This window comes from Halichoeres trimaculatus, unplaced genomic scaffold, assembly GCF_033239565.1.
Source record: "Halichoeres trimaculatus isolate MK-OKI-2021-1 unplaced genomic scaffold, fHalTri1.1 fHalTri1_scaffold_2, whole genome shotgun sequence".
NCBI classification, from domain to species: Eukaryota; Metazoa; Chordata; class Actinopteri; order Labriformes; family Labridae; genus Halichoeres; species Halichoeres trimaculatus.
This window is the reverse complement of record NW_027437180.1, coordinates 7,789,704-7,808,235: the sequence shown is the minus strand read 5'-3', so window position 1 is coordinate 7,808,235 and position 18,532 is coordinate 7,789,704. Positions and strand designations below refer to the sequence as shown.

Genomic DNA, 18,532 nt, shown 5'->3' with positions numbered 1-18,532 from the left:
TAAACTCAAGTTGTTAAGCTTGACAAAGCTAGGTTCAATTACCACTATGGCCTCCATCAACAATAGACTTTAAAACTCTGTATCAGACACAGATGGGTGACATCACAGAGACTATATTCATATGTTCCAAGGTCTACGATTTACTCAAGTCTTGCAGTTTATTTGTTTAAGTCAATGATTTTGTAATTGGTATGAACACAGAGATAAAGAAATAGTCTCATGCTCAACTCAAAAATGCTCAAAGTCACAGTGCTGTCTTTTTTTTTGCTCATATCCTGTGTGTAGTGACCCAAACAGCTACAAAGCCACTAACATTAACCCTGATCTTAAAAAGACTGGTGAATCAGCCTCTTAGTCGCTTTAGGGGATCTCACAGTTCACCAATGAGGCAAAAAACAATTTAAAAAATGAAAAAGCTATTGGCACTTAGCATCCAAGTTGTTTTCAGATTGTCACTGAAAGCTTGTGTACACACACAGACGATGTTCAGTGATCTCCTGTGTTTGAACAAAGTATGACTCAAAGGAGTGTGTGAATGCAGCTAGAGCTGAAACGATTCCTCGGATGATTCGAGGTACTCGATTACAAAAATTACTCGAGTAATTTTCTCCACCTCGAGGAATCGTTTAATTTTTAAAAAGATCAAAGAGTGGTATTTCAAATAGAGCTGAGGCCATATTAAGAGAGTTTTCAGACCCCTCAAGCTAACTCTTATACAAAATAGCAACTAGCAACAAATCCAGCTTCTTTTCTGGAGTTTGGAGACTAATGGGTCATTCTACAAAACGGGTGCCATTTGGGTCCGCAACATTTGATGAGATGTACAAGGCACAAAAAATGTGTCAAAGTGTGTTTACAAATTTTGGAGCTATCAAAGCAAGTGCTCTTATTTACATGCTGTATCAGAAAATTCTATTTCTTAAAGAGAAAAAATTTCATTTGAAAAACAACTGCTATTTAACTTAACAAAAATGTATTTTATCTGATTACTCGATTAATCGATTGGATTTTCAATAGAATACTCGAATACTAAAATATTCGATGAGCCTTAGAGCCTAGAGCCTTATTTAGCGGTGTGTTTGTGTGAACGAAACGCGCTGAAAATTCTCTAAATAAAGGGTGAATGCAGACCGATATCAGATTTTTTTGGTGGGAGTCCGTTTATTTGTGTTTTTGGTCAAGTAAAATATGGCCCTGTCTGAGTGCAGAGGAAACCAGCAGAGGAGCAGGGAGGGGGTGTTTGGTGCGAGCGCTCTGGGCTTCTGCTGCACAAAATCACTGCTGTAGGGGTAATTTCTGCCCTAAACCTTGTGATAGGACCCAACTTGTTCCATCCCGGAGTATCACTTTAAGCAAGTTACAGAGGCAAGAGAAAACCGTATAATGGGTTGAAACCTTAGTAGAACCAGACTCAGGTAACTTCTTTGCTTTGAACCTGTTTCTCTTTCATGCACTTAAGAAAAACTGGAAGCCAAGGCTGAAGGACCATGGTAAACACAAAGTCCAAATAGCGGAGACACCAATCTGATAAAGAAACAGACATTTTCTGTCAAGGAGGAGGCAGAGAGAGACGGAGCTTCTGGTGAAGAGTTGTTTTTCCTGTAGTGGTGTACATAGTATCTGAAGTGCTGATAATGCAGCTGTGGTTTTACTTAAAGGTAAAAAGCATTAATAAACCCACCCACCCAGCAGTCCCTACATTAAAGCGTCAATAACCAGTAAAGTTGTCTCTGAAACAGTGACTCAGAAATACAGAGATCCTAAAAAAAGAAACACAGAAGGAGAAGCGGGGTGGAAATAAGAGACCCAGAGTTGTGCCAGCATCTGCATTGTGTGTGCACAGAAACAGTAGTTAAGAGAAAATGAAAAATGAAAAAAAAAGAAAACCTTGTTTTCATTACACCTCAGTGATCACAGCTTCCAGCAGTGACAAAGGCAGACACGTGGTGGGCTTTCTAACGTGATCAGGGATGCTTCAAACACAAATGATCCGTTTCAAGAATTGCTTGGGCACGTTTCACAGCAAAAGCCTGAAAACCATCACCCCCCTTTCTTTTTTTTCAGACACTTCAGCAAGTTAACAGCACAAACAAACCGTGCCACACAGCAGAGTGAGAGTGCTCTGCAGTCTTCATCCGTCTCAACTTCCTTCCTCTTTCAGAAATGGTCTCAGAGCTGCCAACAACAGTCACACAGGCGGGAAATCAGAAGCAGCTGAATGGAAGGCCAAGAGTGACAGACAGCAGACAGGAAGGCTAAAGATGTTTCTAATTGTTGACCTCAGAACAGACACAGAGCTCTGTTTCAACTGTGCAGATGTGAAACCTTTTGCTTTGAGGTTGAAGGCCTCAGAAATGCAGAATCACAGTTGATAAACACACAGGTTTTCAAAATAGTTCCTATTTATGTTCATGTTTAAGCAAAATAAATGCACTCAAGCATTCAAAGTTGACTAAACCTGGCAGAAAACAACAGCCCAGCTCAGTCAGTGTGGGAAATAATGAGCAGGAGGTTTACAGTAAGCCGCACTTTGCATCATAAAGGTTCTCGTTGTTTCATTCAGCAATGAAAGGATCCTCTTTGTGAGATGTGAAACTGGAAATGTGAGTGTAAAATGAGCTGTGCATTCAAGAAATGTCAGAAGTTGTTTTTCCAAACAGTAGAAATGTGCATAGGCTACATGTGGAGCAGCAGGCAGTGTGACATGTTGGTGCGTTGGATAAAACAAGTGATGTGTTAGTGTCACTGGATGTGTTGGTGACTCGTTTAGACTGAATAGAGCCTCCTGCTGTGATGGTGAAGTCAGCATCAACAGGTGTGCGATACTCCAGATCTTACAACAGTCATGCAAATTATGGAAACGGACTTACACAAACGCATGGTAGATGAACGCCCAGGCTCTCGGTCTCTCCAGCACGTTGTACAGGTAGTTTTGGAGCCGCCGGTAGCGCACGTTCCTCCGGCCGCTCTGCGCACTGTATATGAGCGGCTTCCCCAGCAGGCTGAGCCGGGCGCCCTGCTTCCCCCGCAGGCTGTCGGACCCGGCAGCACCTGCTGCAGCGGAGGCTGACAGCAACCCGTCTCCCGCGTTGTTCATCATCTTTCGGCCGGATTCCACATCTTTCAAGCCGTAGCCTTCGGTACGGTGCACAGGCGATGTCCTCATCCAGAGCCCGGTGCCGCCTTCGTCTCCGCTGTGGTTCCGGGGCATGGCATCACCAAAGCGGGCATCAAGTGCGCGGAGGTTTTTTCAAGCATGCGTGTCCTGAGCCGGGAGCTGCACCAAGTCACACATAAACAGGACGCAGAAGGGGCTGAGTAATAAGAGTGGAGCTGTCTCTGTTTACCGACACACTTTGACCGCCCTGTTCCCTCCTGCCTCTCGAGCCATTTACTCCACGGTCACCGCGCGTAAAGGTATCCACCGCACGTGTCCTGTGCGCGATGCTGTCCTGTACGTCTGAGTCAAACCAGGGATAAACACTGTGTTATCGCTGAAGCTGGATGGAAGGTCATCTAAGCTTCAATTTTCAGCACGAGCTTTCTTCCCTTTACGCTTTAGCGCCTGTTGCTTCAGAGCAATGCGCGTCCGCGGCTGATGCGCGTCTGAGCTGGTCGCGCCCGCGAGTCATTTTATTTTGATCCTTCTGTCACAGTAAGCACTTTATTTATCCTTCTTCGACATCGCTTGATTTAACAGCTCTTGCTTTACAAGGAGTTGCTCATTTTTGTGATTTTGTGGCCGTCAAATTGAGAACGAACAACAGTCGCTCTTAGTTTAATTCAATTTCCTGAAAAAGTTCCAAATTGCACCGCGTCTGCAAGAAAAGAAGCCTATCAGGTAACATGGATTCTGATGAATTTTCCACTTGGTCTGCTGGAAAAGTAGCCGCCGCGGACGGATCTCTGCACATCTGCAGAAAATATCAGGCTGTGACCAAAATTAGTCCACTCCTAATTTGGAGAACCCTACTTCAGTTGAGATCTAGGTGCTCTGAAAATACAGTCAAACCTGTTAGATGTTACTGCATTTAATCACATTTTCTAAATAAAGCCTCGTGTGAGGTGTATCATCCGCAGTCCTGCTGTCACTTGCACCACGTGGCGCTTAGACTCATTTCTCTTATCAGTTTATTTGGAGCCTACCCTGCTTGTGAAGTCTGTCTGTGATGCACTGCTACATGAAGTCATTCGACAAAAATCGGTTTGTGTTTTCAGAGAAAATGCTCATCCGACTGAGCTGAAACTACAGCTTCCTCAATGTGACCATCGCCTGAGGTGACAGTGGTTCGCAGAAAAAAAGAAACTCCCCACAGTGACTTCCTTTTCTGAGACTCACAGTACAGGCCCCCTTTGAGAAACCCGTTTTTAGAACTCTTATAGAAATAATCCTAAAGCTTCTCATCTTCACTCTGACTTCATACACTTCATTAAAGTTTATACGGAGAGACAGAGTCAGTCGGTGCCCTGTCACAAAATCCCTGTGTGTGAGTAAAAGAGGGGGGGACACACACTGAGTGTGTATTGTTAAATGCATGGATGCTGAAAGTGTATAGATGTTTCTGACTGTAGCAGCGACTGTGCAAATCCCTCTGTCTCTCATCAAACTACGCCATCTGCTGGTGACTGTAACGACAGACAGCTTCTGCAAACACGCTCACATGGTTTCAATGCATGTTTGCTCTCAATGGTAGTTGTGGTTTCCACCACACTTCATATTCACAGCAGTACGAGTGTTGGAATGACGTGAAATATCTGTGAGACTTGTGTTGCTATGTCTGTTCCCCCTTGTCTCAATCACTCATACTTGAGGATTATCACAGGAGTCCCTCTTTAACTGTTTGTTGCATTATTTTAAGGATCTCATACATTTTTCCTTTCCAGCCAAAAGGTTATAAAACAACATAAGAACTCTGCGTGTAGTGTACATGCAGTCAGCCACTTGCTTACAATTGACACTCTTCCACAAAAATGAGGCCAGTGCAAAATTTGGAATTACAGTTGCACAAGCGTCCACATGCTGTTCAGTAATAAATCAGAGTCCACATTATGAACATTGTTACAGCAGAAGGAGAGCTATAGACTGCTTACTGTACCTGTTGTGTTGATTGAGGTCTGGAGCGTATAAATGGAGCATGAGGCGGAAAATGACAGCAGAATCCGTTTCAACAGGCTTCAATTCCAGTTTGTCACGTGTTGCTGATTTAGTGTTTTTTTTTCTGGAGAAGGTAAATAAAAAAAAAGAAAATCAATTAACATATTTTGTTCCCTACAGGTATCTCTCAATTATAACTAAACAAATAACTTTTATATCCAACTCAAACTTACAGATGACACAGGCAGCAGACAGACATCATGAACCTTAGAAGAGGATCAAACAGGGCACTGAGCTCTGTCTTCCTTTTGTAAGGAGCTGGGCAAACAGCCATTGGTTTCACCTGTGCTGATTGACTCGTTAGCACAGGTGTGTGTGTGGCTCCACAGGGAGAGATAGACATGATCCCAACAGCACCTACACTTACTCTCAGGAGCAAAAGCAACAGTGAACAGACCAACAGAGACAACACCCTTTTACAAACACATCAGGGACAGAGTCATGATTTTTTTTTTGGGTGGGTTAAACAAATTTTGGCCAGGCCTTGATTTAAAAAGTTTGCAGATTACTAATTAAAGGGACTGTGGGGAGTTTTAAAGTGATCTTGAAAAAGTCTCCCTTCTAGATACATGTCTGATTCTAATCCGCACTTTAAAATGAGATATAGTTACAAGTAAATCTAAATTGCTACTTCTTAGCTTCCAGGATAGGTCGACCAGGACCAGATTGATTTACAGAACGTGTAGGTCTTTTTGACAACACCACGTGAGTTGACAGAGTTTATTAGTGAGAAAAGATAAAACACAGAGATCCGTATTTTACAGAAAAAGGACAGAAGAGAAGAAGAAAGATAAACAGGAGAGAGATGCAGCCTGATCACTTTACAACACAGGAGCTAAACTGTTTGTGCTAATGTTCATTCCAACCCACAGTCAGCAGTTATTCTGCAGTGGTCTGTTCAAACTTGAGAGTCTATCAATAAAATGAAGAGTGAGGTTACATTAGCTCTGATTGGTAGATGACTGGAAGGACATTATCAGGATTCACCAACATTACACATTACAGACATGTCTTAGAGCACCACCAGTTGCACTAAACGGCTACTAAACTTACAAACTGACAGTGTTTACTTGTTGTCACGTCAGCCTACAGATACGTCAGAGCACGGGGCTGCCGTTAGCGCCACTCATAGCTGACGACTACGTTTGCTTGATGTCACGTTTCAAACCGTAGAGCTATGTAACTGTACTGATAAAAACCATACCTCAGCACGTTGTATCCACTTAAAATTTATCTTGAACAAAGAAAATTTGTTTCTCTGATCTCCATTTAACTAAAAAAAAACACACGCCTCACTAAAAGTAATATACAACAGTGTGCGGAGACTCTGGGCCAATAGGTAGCGAGGGAGTCCAATTAAAACGAATCCTCCTCACAGCATCTATAGAATAGAATAGAATAGAATACAATAGAATACAATGGATTTGATTAATTCCAGAAGGTAAAATCAAGGTCACTCCACCGAAACAAGAAAGTATGCAATGCAAAACATTCAAGAATTAAAAAAATAGGATACTGTAATAAATATCAACTGGAAAAAAAATACTCCATCGAACGACAGCTTGGCCGTCATTCTATAGTCAGCCTCCACCTCCACAGGGTCCAGGACTGACCTTCTTCATCAATCTGTTCTGTCTCTCTGTCCTGTATCCTGTACACACGGAGCAGATGAAATCCTTCAATGCGGTGCTCATGTCTGGCGTTAGCTCTGTTAGCCATGTGCCGCCCACTTTAAGGAGCAATTGCATCATTTTGAAAGGCAATGTTTGAAAAGCTCAATTACTGAATTGAAAGTATCTGAGAAAAAGAGAAAGAGCTGCAAAGAGTTAATCTGTAAACATCATTCATCAGTCAAACTGAGGTTACAGACCTCTCAGCTGATGGTTTTTGTATTTTTCACTATCCAGCTCTGCCTGGGCTGAAGGATCGGATCCTCAAGGATCCTTTCTGCCCGATGAAGTATCTAGAGGCATCACACCAGCAAAATAAGTTCTCAGGACTTCAGGTAGATTTCAAGAAGGGACTTCATTACTTTTCCTTATGTAGATTTGCAGACTGGTCTTTTTGCTTCTGCTTGACAGAGAAAATGTGGCTTGCAGGATTTCTTTTAACTCAGTAGTTTATGGGAGGTCATCTCAATGGATATTACAAAAAAGGAAATTTTTGTTTTTATTCCTCTTTTAGTCTTGCTTTCTGTTTCCGTCAACGTTTCACCTTTAACCTGATTAGATAGATTAATCTATTTCCTGGGAGCAGCATGGAAACTTCATCTTGACCTGTGACTTGTGTGATCTGCAGTTCCTCTCTCTAACATGATCCATATCCACGCTGTGTAACACGGGGGTCGTGGCCCCTGACGCAGAGATGAGGGGAGATTTGGGGCCCGGCTGGCACTGCAGGACCAGAGGAGGGAACTTAGTGCAGATTGCCTGCAGATGTTTTTTTTTTCAGGGGCCTTTTACTCCTTTGACAAGAGGATGTGGACCATTAATCTGCTGCACTGTATCGTAAGTGAGGTCACACATGAAGCTATTACGGTTCAGCTTCCTCTTTAGTGGGGCGCTTTGTGGCGACAGTTGAGACACAGGGCTGGACATTCAAACTGTAACAGAACACGTGCAACAAAAAAACTTCAACAGACTTCCTTTTACCAAACGCTGCACTTACAGAATACGTTATGCATTCCCAAGGGGAAATTCAGGAGGAGTCACAGCAGCAATCAAGAAAAAAAAATAAAAAAGTGTATAGAAAGTGCAGAAAGGTCCATAAGAAAATAGATGCTGACTGCTTGTCCATCATTCTCCAGCCCAGCCAGCCTCCACCTCCACAGGGTCCAGGACTGAGCTTCTTCAGCAGTCTGTTCAGTCTCTGTCTCCTGGATCCTGTCTGCTCACAGCAGGTGAAGCTCTTCCAATGTGGTGTTGGTGTCTGATGTGAGCTCTGTTAGCCATGTCTGTGAATAGCATAATGCTACTCTGCCCTCTGGTATTCCCTCTGTTGCTGGGTTAGCACAGCTAGCTCGTCCATCTTATTGGAGATAGATCATACGTTCCCAATAACGATGGATGGAAGGACAGGTCCATGTCGTCACTTCTTAGCTCACACCTGAGAACCAGCACATCGTCCTCACCTCCTTCTCCTCACCTTGTGGGAAAACATCAGGCCTTGCACCAGTTAGCATTGACATGCTACAGGCTGCTAACAGCTGATTTCACATGTAAACAATGCAGCCACGGTTACATGTAGGATCTCACAACAAACACAGGAGCAAAAATAGTATAAATATCGCTGAATCCAAAAAAAGTTTGGTGTCCATGACTAACAATGAACCGTTCAGAGTAATGATCCACTCCAAATGCAAAAATGATAAAAAATAAATAAATAAATGGAAAATGACAAGAATCGGACAAAGAAGACAAAGCCACTGCAACAGGCAGCCATAACAACAGGGTGGCACCTAGTTTAGTTTTGCTATACATGTCCAAATATCCTCAGATTAATATTTAATGATGAACTAGTACCGCTTGAAACGAATGCATTTAGCTGAAAGCTGTCATCCAATGGGCTTGTTTTTAGGCTGAAACACAGATTGCTCTCTGCTGTCTTCAGTTTAGATGGTGGGGTAGTCCGACTTTAAGCAGGTCAAAGCTGCTTCAGGGTTTTAGGAATGGCTTTGACAGGCGATGGGTTTAATGGCTCTCATTTCAAGTGTCAACAAATTCATCTGGAGTGAAACAAAGCATGATCAAAACCAGCACAGACGGATTTCCCTCGCCGCACCACGCTCCCCACAGACATGAAACTTGCGTACACGGTCTCAGACCTTGTGTGGGATTTGAGTGTACCCGACACCCAGGTTCAGATTGATAAATGCCGATCTGTTTGTGGAAAGGAGCGTACACCCATTTTTCAGGCCTACGCACGTTTGATAAATGAGGGCCAATGTGAGGAAGGGATCTCAAGTCTCAAGGTTCACCTTCCAAATGACTCATCAATATGAAGCTCCACATTATCATGTGCTATGAACTGCCTACAGTCTCAAAGGATATCTCTAAGGCCACAGTTAGATTTGTGTTAGTTCATAAATTCATGTGCAATCTTGTTTGTCACATTGTATATAAACTCTGTTAACCTGAATAAAGTTGAGAGAGTCAGAGGATTGAACCAAAGCACATGTTTGCTGTCTCCTTTTTTCTCCCTTTGATCAAAGATTTGGGCTAGGCCCACCTTAGAAATTTCTATCATAGCAAAGATTAACAGTGGTACATGAGATGAGATGGTATTGGATCAGATCAGTGTTTGGACTGGCTGTTTCCAAAGCCTAGAAATCAGTTTTTGTATTAGGGCTTAAAAAGTTGGATCTCTGGTAGTCAAGTCACCAAACTTTGAGTCAAGATCAAGTCCTGAGTGGAACCTAGTGTGAGCTAAGATAAATTTGAACCAAGGTACACTGACAGTCCAAATACAGTCAGAATTTGTAGAGGTGATTCAGCCTCTTGGCAAGACTTCAGTGTTATATGGGTGTTCTCCAAAAAGAGGCTGGCAGCCCTACGGATATCAGGAACTAGTAGTAGAAAGCTTCCTCCTCGCAGGGAAAGGAGCCAGTTGAAGTGTTTGGGAGGTTTTTGTGTCCCATCTAGCCTAGGAAGACCTCAGAGTAGTTGATGAGGAAAAGGGTACTCAGCCCTCTGTTACAAATACCTGCCAAGACCTTAAAGAAGTTGATGGATTGATGGATGGATGAATAGCCCATGTTAACCACCTGTTCTAACCTGTGGGAAAAATATAAATGAAGACCTTTCCCCAGAATCTAACCTGTGTGTTAAATGTCAGCTCCAAATTAAGAAATAGCAAAATGATCATTAAAAACTTTTATAGTGGCATTAATTACAAAATGCTTTTAACCTTTGGTAAGTCACAAAGCTCTCATGGTTTCTGTTCTCACTTCATAGCTGCGCTGCTCTGAGCTATGTGGAAAACTGCTGAAGACATATTTTTGAACGGAGAGATCATGTGAGAAACAAGTCTTTCAGTTTGACTCTTTCAAACACTAAAGATAAAATCAGGGCGAGGGAAACAGGAAATGCACAGAGCAGTTTTCTTCCACACATTCTTTTTATTTGTAAATAATAAAAATGAACTTTTTTAAATATAAAACATACACATCATTTGAGCCACATCTGTTATACAAACAAGAAATGTTGCAGTGAATGCTTTACTTTTTTCTAATTTTCTTTTTTTTTTTTGTTTCGGTGGAACACAGAAGTTGTAAACAATCAGCAATTTTTTTTCCTGTTAATACTGACAAAGAAAAGAAAAAGGAAAACCTGCTTTACCGGACGATGAAAAGAAAAGTCAGCGCCTCTGAATCGGGACTGACGGTTGAGACGTTGGGTTTGAAGCACAAAGAAGTGTTCAGACGGTTACTTTTTTGCGCAGTGGAACACCTGTAGATTTCGAGGCCGTGTGTTAAAGCACAGCCGGTTTGTGACCCAAGTCCATCGCCTTGTGTTGTCCCACTGCATGGTCCCTTAATGAATCACTCATCGTGTCTTTGCCTCTGTCCACATCACTGACCCCACTGAAAACCCAGTGAATGGCTGTTGAGTATTTACAGTTTATGACTCTCTGTGCATCTGCATTTATTCTTGATATATCTTAACAGTTCATTTCTTATTATATCTGAAATCATTATGTTGAAACATAATTCATATTTCCATATACGTGGATCTGATTTGTACATATTCATACAATATCTCAGCCCCTTGGAGGTATACTATGAGGTGGGATTACAGTATGAGGGGCTGTGAGGTCGGTTCAGTACATCTTCCAGAGGGTTGAGGAAAGACATCAACGTAATCTCGGGATTAAGTTTGAGAGACATTCAGCACCGGACTGAGGGACGCGGAGTAGACTGCAGTTGAGTTCAAATGTCTTTGCGTAATGGGAATGGCTTCGGTTTCTTGGTTTTATCTCTTTAATATTCAAGTACGAGCAAACTGTACAACTGCATGCAACATACAAGCGGCCCTACAGTATGTGGAACTAACACACATATCTAGATCAGTTTCTTTTTTCTGTATCTGTTTTGTTTTACAAAAATGTGCATGCAGCTTTGAACAGGATTCCAAAGTCATGCTGACTCCACCCCTTTTCCTGGAGGGCGGAGTCTGCGGGCCGTACAGAGGATGAGCATTAGTGTTGATGTCCCAACAGATCAGTCTGGTTGGTCACTTTCACATTCACAGAGATGCACATTGGAAAGTGTGAGCGATTCCTATTTTCTGTTTGTTTCATAACAACTAGACAAAGAAATGAACAGAACCACTGACAGGATTGCTGCTTTTTTTCTTTTTTTCAACTAAGTGTTTTTTTCAAAAAGTTAAACTTTTTGTCGTAAAAAAATCAAGCTCTTGTGCTTGTGTTTTTAATTTCAAAAGAATGTAAACTAAGGGCTTGATAGAAACCTGAAACGTGCTGGGGTGAAAAATTAGATGCTCCCATCTCTCTCCTGTGGAAATGAACAGACTTACTTTTTTTTCTTTAAGAGCGATGTTAAACTGTCGTGATATCTCAAAGTGACATAAATTTCATTTATTGGTCAACCTCCTGGGAGGTCTAATATACATCTATACAAAGACATCTGGCCCTGACATTCGCCAGCAGTGGAACAAGGAAACAATGCTGCACGCTAATCTCACTGTCAGTGTAAAAATCTAAGATGTGTCGTCATATCAGCCCCTCCCCGCCCACCCTCCCCCCTGCATAACACTTGCAGACATTTAATAGATCTATATCCTTTTATATCTTGTGTTTTGTTTTTTTCTCTCCATGCACACACCAGACTGACAACATTATCATGAGCATTTTACGCACTCTAAAAACATTTTGTGCCAGAAGTAACAAAGGGAAAGAAAATGAACGACAAAGCAAACACGCTAACGGTGAGGCTTCGAGCAGCCATGGTAAACATACTGAAAAGAGGAGTTTTCAACAGAGAGGGAATAGTAATGCGGCTCCAAGGTCTAGGCACCAGAAGAAGGCCCTGTGCTTCCAGACGAAATCCCCACTTGGGAGCACCCTGCCTGGGGGCAGGAGTGCCGGCAGTCTGTTGGGTCCTGGAGGAGGCCACTGCAGAGAGGACAGCGCCCTCTGCCAGTGTGGAGGGTGAGAACCTCTGACTTGAGTCCATACATTCCGATGCTTACATACATTTCTTTGCTATTGTTGATTTAGTGAAAAACCACCCTGCTTTGTTTGATTCTCTGACACTATTTTGTCTCCCATCTCCAGAGCTACAGCTCACAGCTCTGCTTGTTAAGTGTACTTGGAGAAAAACTATGAGACTTTTCTTTGAATGGATATGAAACACTGAAACATGGCGCGCTCTACAACAGACAAAATTAACCACGACAGAAGTGATTGTCAGATCTCAACAAAGCTTTCTCATTGTGACTTTTTCTGATTGTTGTTCTACAACTCCGCCATCTTTTTTTGTGTGTTTGTTTCTCTCTAGAGTACGTTTCATAGTTAGTTTAACTCGTTGAGCGGCATAAAGCAGTTGGTCCACTAGGATCGGACTCCTGGAGGTCCGGAGGAGCTGTCCAGTGATGACTGGGAAGCCCGCCTTGTCAGGGAGGCAAGTGTCGGATCCACCAAAGAGGACGGTGGGAATAATTTGTACCAACCAATAACTGTGCTTGATAAGTCCAGTTCCTCCAGTAGAATTTGTGCAACCCCCATGAAGCTTTTATGGTCCATACGGCCGTAGTCCCCCCACACAATCACCTGAGAAGAGAGAGTCAAAGTATGCCCAGTTTATTTTTCATGAAAAGAAACACATATTCCTCCTCTACACAGTTGATTTGAAAATTACGAGAAAATTCAAAAACATCAGACCAAAAAAACACACCAAGGTTTTAAAATGGTCAACTTCATGTTATCTAATCTGATCCACTTCACTTACATAGCCCCTGAAAAAAAACAAATGAAACACAGGGCTACATAATGATAAGAACAAAATAAAGCTTTCAAAAGCTTGATTTAATTTCCATTCCTGGATTTCTAGGCCTTTCTTTTTAAACGCTAAGTTGCTGTTATAAACAGTTGCAGCACCTGGATTTGATTGGATGAATATTTAGGCGACTTAATCCTCAAATGCTGTCATATGTTGTAATCTAAGTCACATGTTTTCTCTAAGCTGTACCTGTCGTTGGCCTGGGCTGCAGCTCCAGTTCATGTCTGCTACCAAGATGCTTTACTACCCAGATGTAAACAAGCTCAGATGACAGGCAATATCTTGCAGTGTGTTGTAATTTGGTTGTATTTTGATCAAGTGGATGAAGAATCTGAGGTGTCACCACAACACAAAGCATGCAAGCTTCAAGGAGTCCTATCCTGAGCAGCCAGAGGCCCTTCAGTCAGAGAAACAGCACTACTTTGTAATCCTGAAACTCCCATAAAAGAGGAGTTATTAATCCAACTTTAACTGAACAAGAGAAGGCACGAAGTGTGTCTCTGCATCCAACCGGTTAAGCTGCGTTTCCACCAAGCAGTCCGTTTCCGTTCAGTTCGGTTCAGTACATTCGCGTTTCTACAGCAAACTGTGCCCTCTCGTGGTAGGTGGCATGTAAGCCAGATGTAGGAAGCCGCAGCAGTTAAACAATAGCGTGACGGTGTAGCAGTGCGACACAGTTAACCCAGCTAATAATTCCAACGAGAAGACAAATGCGACACAGTAAACAAAGAGCATAGATGGAAGACATGCAGCATTTCGTCCTCTCTGTGATTGGCATGTAGCTCTTTGATACAAAGTGTAATCAAGTTTTGTTTCAGAGAAGTCTGTGTGCTGCCAGGAGAAATGCAGCTGCCGTTGGGGTAACTGACGGTTCTTTTGACCAATCAAAGGTCTGCAATGTTGTAGCTCCACCTTTGAATAGCGAATAGCGTACCCATACGTGGGACAGCTCGTCTCGGTTATTTGGGGACTGAGACGAACCGACCCGGTCTGCTTGGTGGAAGCGTGGCTTTTGTGGTTATTTTTGACTAAAGGCAGCAATGGCACAAGCTACTTTTTCAATATATAAATAAAGTTACATAGTTTAGTTTTTTCTTATCACTGGGGTATTGTGTAATTATATTTTGGGGGCTGGATAAGAAAACTCAGGCGGACTGGATTTGTCCCATGGCCCCACATCCTGCAGAGGGGGCTGGTGTTACTAGCTCTGCTAATGTTAGCTGAATGCAACAAGCTAATTTCATTGGTTTATCCAGGGTTGAATAATTGGTTCTAAACGTCTTCTCTGAGTGGTTTCATTAAGAACTCAACTCTCTAACTTCAACTCCTGTATCTGTAGCTTTAATTTTCACTTTTTAAACTCTATTGAAGTCTATTCAATTTTTAACCCTTCAATGTTCCATCCAAGAAAAAAAGAAGAAAAAAATAAAGGAAAACAAAAACTTTTCTTGATTTTTTTTGTCGCTAAAACACTAAGACCAGAAAAAATATTTTACGATGTATAAGAGACAACCCAATCAGGTTTTACACAGTTCAACATATTTTCTATGAGACACGCATACTCCACGAATGCTCTACCTAACAGTTGAGCAGAAAGGTAAAGGGCTAAGTTGATAACTGGGGACATCTGAAAAATCCTTATTCATGGTTCATATTTGGTTGGTTCATTTTTTGTTGTCTATATTTTCAATGTTTTCTAGATATTTCTGACAATAATAAATAATAGTTTATTCATGTGTTGTTCATTTACCAAATTGAAAAAAAAAAAGGTTGAGAAAAAAATAGTTAAAATAGGAAACAGATAACTGGTGACAGAATTCTGAATTCTCTTTCTAAAATAATATGAAAATACAGAAATACATTAAAGCCTCTTTAACAAACAGAGAGGATGAACATGCAAACTCTTGTACCTAGACACAGACATACACATCGTTCGACTGCCGCATGTTAAAAAACAGCAAACTGTATACTGGCCTGCTTTGAAATAGAAAGAGGCCATAGAAATGTCAACACCTCCACTAAAAAAATACTCATCACCTCTTTTTGCATAGCACTTAAAATACCGAGCTTACAGGAAGTCCCAAAAACACTTCAAGTGAAGCTTGATGAATATCTGTATGGGTGTTTCCTTTTCTGAAATAACAATGCGTTGAGCTCCCAGTGAGTTCTACCATAAAGGGATGTAACGTTGGTCATATGAGAAAAATAGAAATGTCTCAGGCTCACCTGTAAGACTTTACCCTGTGGGCTTTCTTCAAAGAGCAGTGCTTGCTGGTACAGTGGGTCAAGTGTTTTACGTGCAATCTTGGTTTTCTTTTTGGCTACGTACGCTCCGTTATTCAGCAGGTAGACCTTAACATATGGAGCTGGAGGAAGACACAAAACAGAAGAAATACATCGGAAAAAGAAGATCCATGCACCAACATAATCAGGACCAAGTCTCAGAGTACTGGGTTTCCTGAGAGGGGCAGAGGAACCGGTCTGGCTTTAGCGTCTAAAGGTTACTCAGGCTCTCACCAGGGAGGGATTTGGATCCTGGCTTTTGTACGAGTCCTCGAGCTCTGATGACTTCCACCTCCAGCTGACCTTTCTTCTCCATCATACCAATCTGGATGTCACCTGGGAAACAGAGAGACAAGAGCAGATTTTTGGTTTAATACATTAGAAGATGCAGAGCCTACAGGCTGCTGCAGGATGAACAAGAAGGTGACAAAAAAAAATAGTTTGTACTTGTGACTGTAGGCCAAGCCCCAAAAAATATCTCCTTAAGGGTGGTGAGGGATCGTATCTTTACTGAGGAACTGCTTAAAGACCCAAAGGCCATTTTAAGCTATTCGTTGGCCTTGAACTGCTTGAATTTCAATTAAAAAACCTGGAAAAAATTGGGCTGTTCTAAAACTTTGTAGGCTTTGCTTTGTGGTCTTCCTGGTTTATAAGGAAACCAGTTTCTAGCCTCATGTAGACATCCACAGATCACTGTGTACATGGCAAATTGGTCTCCAACTACATTACATTAAATGAACTTAGCGTAAAAGTGTCAGCTTAGGCCATGTCCACACCTAGCTGGGTATTTTCAAAATTGAGCATCCCCCCTTGTTCGTTTTTAAAACTATTTACGTCAACACGCAGCAAATCCGCCTCTACGTGCGACTCAAGGCATGCCAAACCCATATTTGGCAGTTTTTTCCAGATGTAAAACCCGTGTCAGCCAATCAGGATGAGCCCCTGTCATTCAGCTGTGATGTTTGAGAACCAAAAACTCAGTTTACCCGCGTCTACACAAAACTTAACTTTGGCCGGGGTTTTCAGAAGACATAATTTTTATTAACATAAAGCTGCGGTTTTGTGTGGGTGTCAGGGTTAACGATACAAAAATATATGAGGTTTCCTCAAATACCTGGCTATGTGTGGACATAGCCTTAGAGGTCCAAAGAAAACCATCAGCAGTCTTACCTATAGCAGGAGTGGCCAGTGTTTGTCTCCCCACTAACTGAGCCGGTCCAAGGCCATCCAGGAAGTCACTGAACTGACTGCTGGCACCCAGGTTGACTCCAGAGAAGATCAGACTATTACAGAAAACACAAACACATGGACTGCTCATCACAGGAAGGACAAGTGTGACAGAGTATTGATGCAAAATGCAGAAGTAACAAGAGCAGAGGGTCGCTGGTTTTGATTTTACACCGCAAAAAACGTAAATCTTATCAAGTGTTTTTGCTTTATTTTAAGTAAAAAATGTCTTGTTATACTTTATATGCGCCACATTTTATCACCCCAGAATTTTTTTTTGTTTCAACCAATGAGGTCTGAATTGCTTGTAACTAGTGAAAAACACAAAAAAATGGTAGCACTGTATAATACGGCCCGCGTCTGACAGTGTAGTTTCCCGTCTCTTACAGTGGAGTTTCCTCAACTTTTAGGGTAACTTTCCCAAATTTACATGCCATTTTGTGGAACCTGTGCAGTTTTTACACTTGTGTCTTAAACCATAAGTGCCATTGTCTCACAGTGTAGTTTCCCGTGTCTTAATGTGGAGTTTCCTCGACTGTTGGGAAAACTCTCACACATGTACCATGACATTTTGTGGTATCTATGGGGTAGTTAAACTCGTGTCTTACAGTGTAAGTCCTGGAGTCTTACACTATAGTTTCCTGTGTCCTGCCATGAACTTGTCAAAACAGTGTAATTTTCCTGGACATGCTTTTATTGTGCAAACCTTGGTGGGTCACTTCCTCTTAGGAAATAGCTTGGATACAGATTATGTCAATAAACTTAAATGCTGTTATTAATGAGTGTGTGTTTCACAAAAAAATGACAAGACATGCATACGTACAAAATATCTGTACTTTTTTAAACACACAGGGACCCAACATAGTAATTCACCTTTTAAGTTACCCAGCCAATAAGTTCACATTTGTATTTGCTTACTGTCTAACTATCCAGTACTTCCACTGCAACTACCGAGCACTTTACCTGTAACTACTGGTCAACATCTGGAACTGGGCTGGATTATAAAGCGAACACTTACTGTGTAACTGCCCACTACTTGTAACTGTTCCATAGATACCGCAAAATGTCATGGTACTTGTGTGAGAGTTACTCCAACAGTCCAGGAAACTACACATTAAAGTGATACTCCAGGATGGAACAAGTTGGGTCCTATCACAAGGTTTAGGGCAGAAATTACCCCTACAGCAGTGTTTTTGTGCAGCAGAAGCCCAGGACGCACGCACCAAACACCCCGTCCCTGCTCCTCTGCCGGTTTCCTCTGCACTCAGACTGGACCATATTTTACTTGACCAAAAACACAAATTAATGGTCTAATAATCGATCTGCTTTATTCAGAGAATTTTCAGCGCGTTACTTTCACACAGAAACACCGCTAAATAAGGCTCTAGTAAAACGGCGCTACCTCCGCTGCAGAGCCACAGCTGGCTACGAGGCTCTCGCCGCTTAGTGTATCAGTCCGCGCGCACGGCGTGCCAGATATAAACAAACGCAGGTAGTCTGCCAGGACAAAGAGACACAATGAGAACTAGAGCCTTATTTAGCGGTGTTTTTGTGTGAAAGTAAAGCGCTGAAAATTCTCTAAATAAAGCGTGAATGCTGACCAATATCAGATTTTTTCGGTGGGAGTCCGTTTATTTGTGTTTTTGGTCAAGTAAAATATGGCCCCATCTGAGTGCAGAGGAAACCGGCAGAGGAGCAGGGAGGGGGTGTTTGGTGCGAGCGCTCTGGGCTTCTGCTGCACAAAAACACTGCTGTAGGGGTCATTTCTGCCCTAAACCTTGTGATAGGACCCAACTTGTTCCATCCCGGAGTATCACTTTAAGACACGGAAAACTATATTTTAAGGCAAC

General features: G+C 42.1%; 2 protein-coding genes across 12 annotated transcripts in view; both read right to left on the bottom strand.

Annotated features, from left to right (window-relative positions):
* LOC141801114 (potassium voltage-gated channel subfamily KQT member 5-like) overlaps nucleotides 1-5,178 on the bottom strand; it is a 244,727-nt gene extending 239,549 nt beyond the window's left edge. For 2 of the 6 annotated variants that reach the window (XM_074684062.1, XM_074684045.1), the window contains exon 1: nucleotides 2,871-3,825. In XM_074684062.1, the coding sequence (XP_074540163.1) occupies nucleotides 2,871-3,211 (341 nt within the window). In that variant the 5' untranslated portion in view covers nucleotides 3,212-3,825. Of the gene's footprint in view, nucleotides 1-2,870; nucleotides 3,828-5,096 lie in introns of those variants that run through there. The other 4 variants (XM_074684055.1, XM_074684071.1, XM_074684025.1 and 1 more) reach the window with 3 other exon arrangements.
* A 5,083-nt stretch (nucleotides 5,179-10,261) lies between these two features.
* The window catches only part of rims1b (regulating synaptic membrane exocytosis 1b), a 121,321-nt gene continuing 113,050 nt past the window's right edge, over nucleotides 10,262-18,532 (bottom strand). For all 6 annotated transcript variants that reach the window (XM_074694239.1, XM_074694275.1, XM_074694266.1 and 3 more), the window contains 4 exons: nucleotides 16,626-16,738; nucleotides 15,690-15,791; nucleotides 15,399-15,538; nucleotides 10,262-12,943 (listed from right to left, as the gene is read on the bottom strand). In XM_074694239.1, coding sequence (XP_074550340.1) covers nucleotides 12,725-12,943; nucleotides 15,399-15,538; nucleotides 15,690-15,791; nucleotides 16,626-16,738 — 574 coding nt within the window. In that variant the 3' untranslated portion in view covers nucleotides 10,262-12,724. The remainder of the gene's footprint in view (nucleotides 12,944-15,398; nucleotides 15,539-15,689; nucleotides 15,792-16,625; nucleotides 16,739-18,532) is intronic.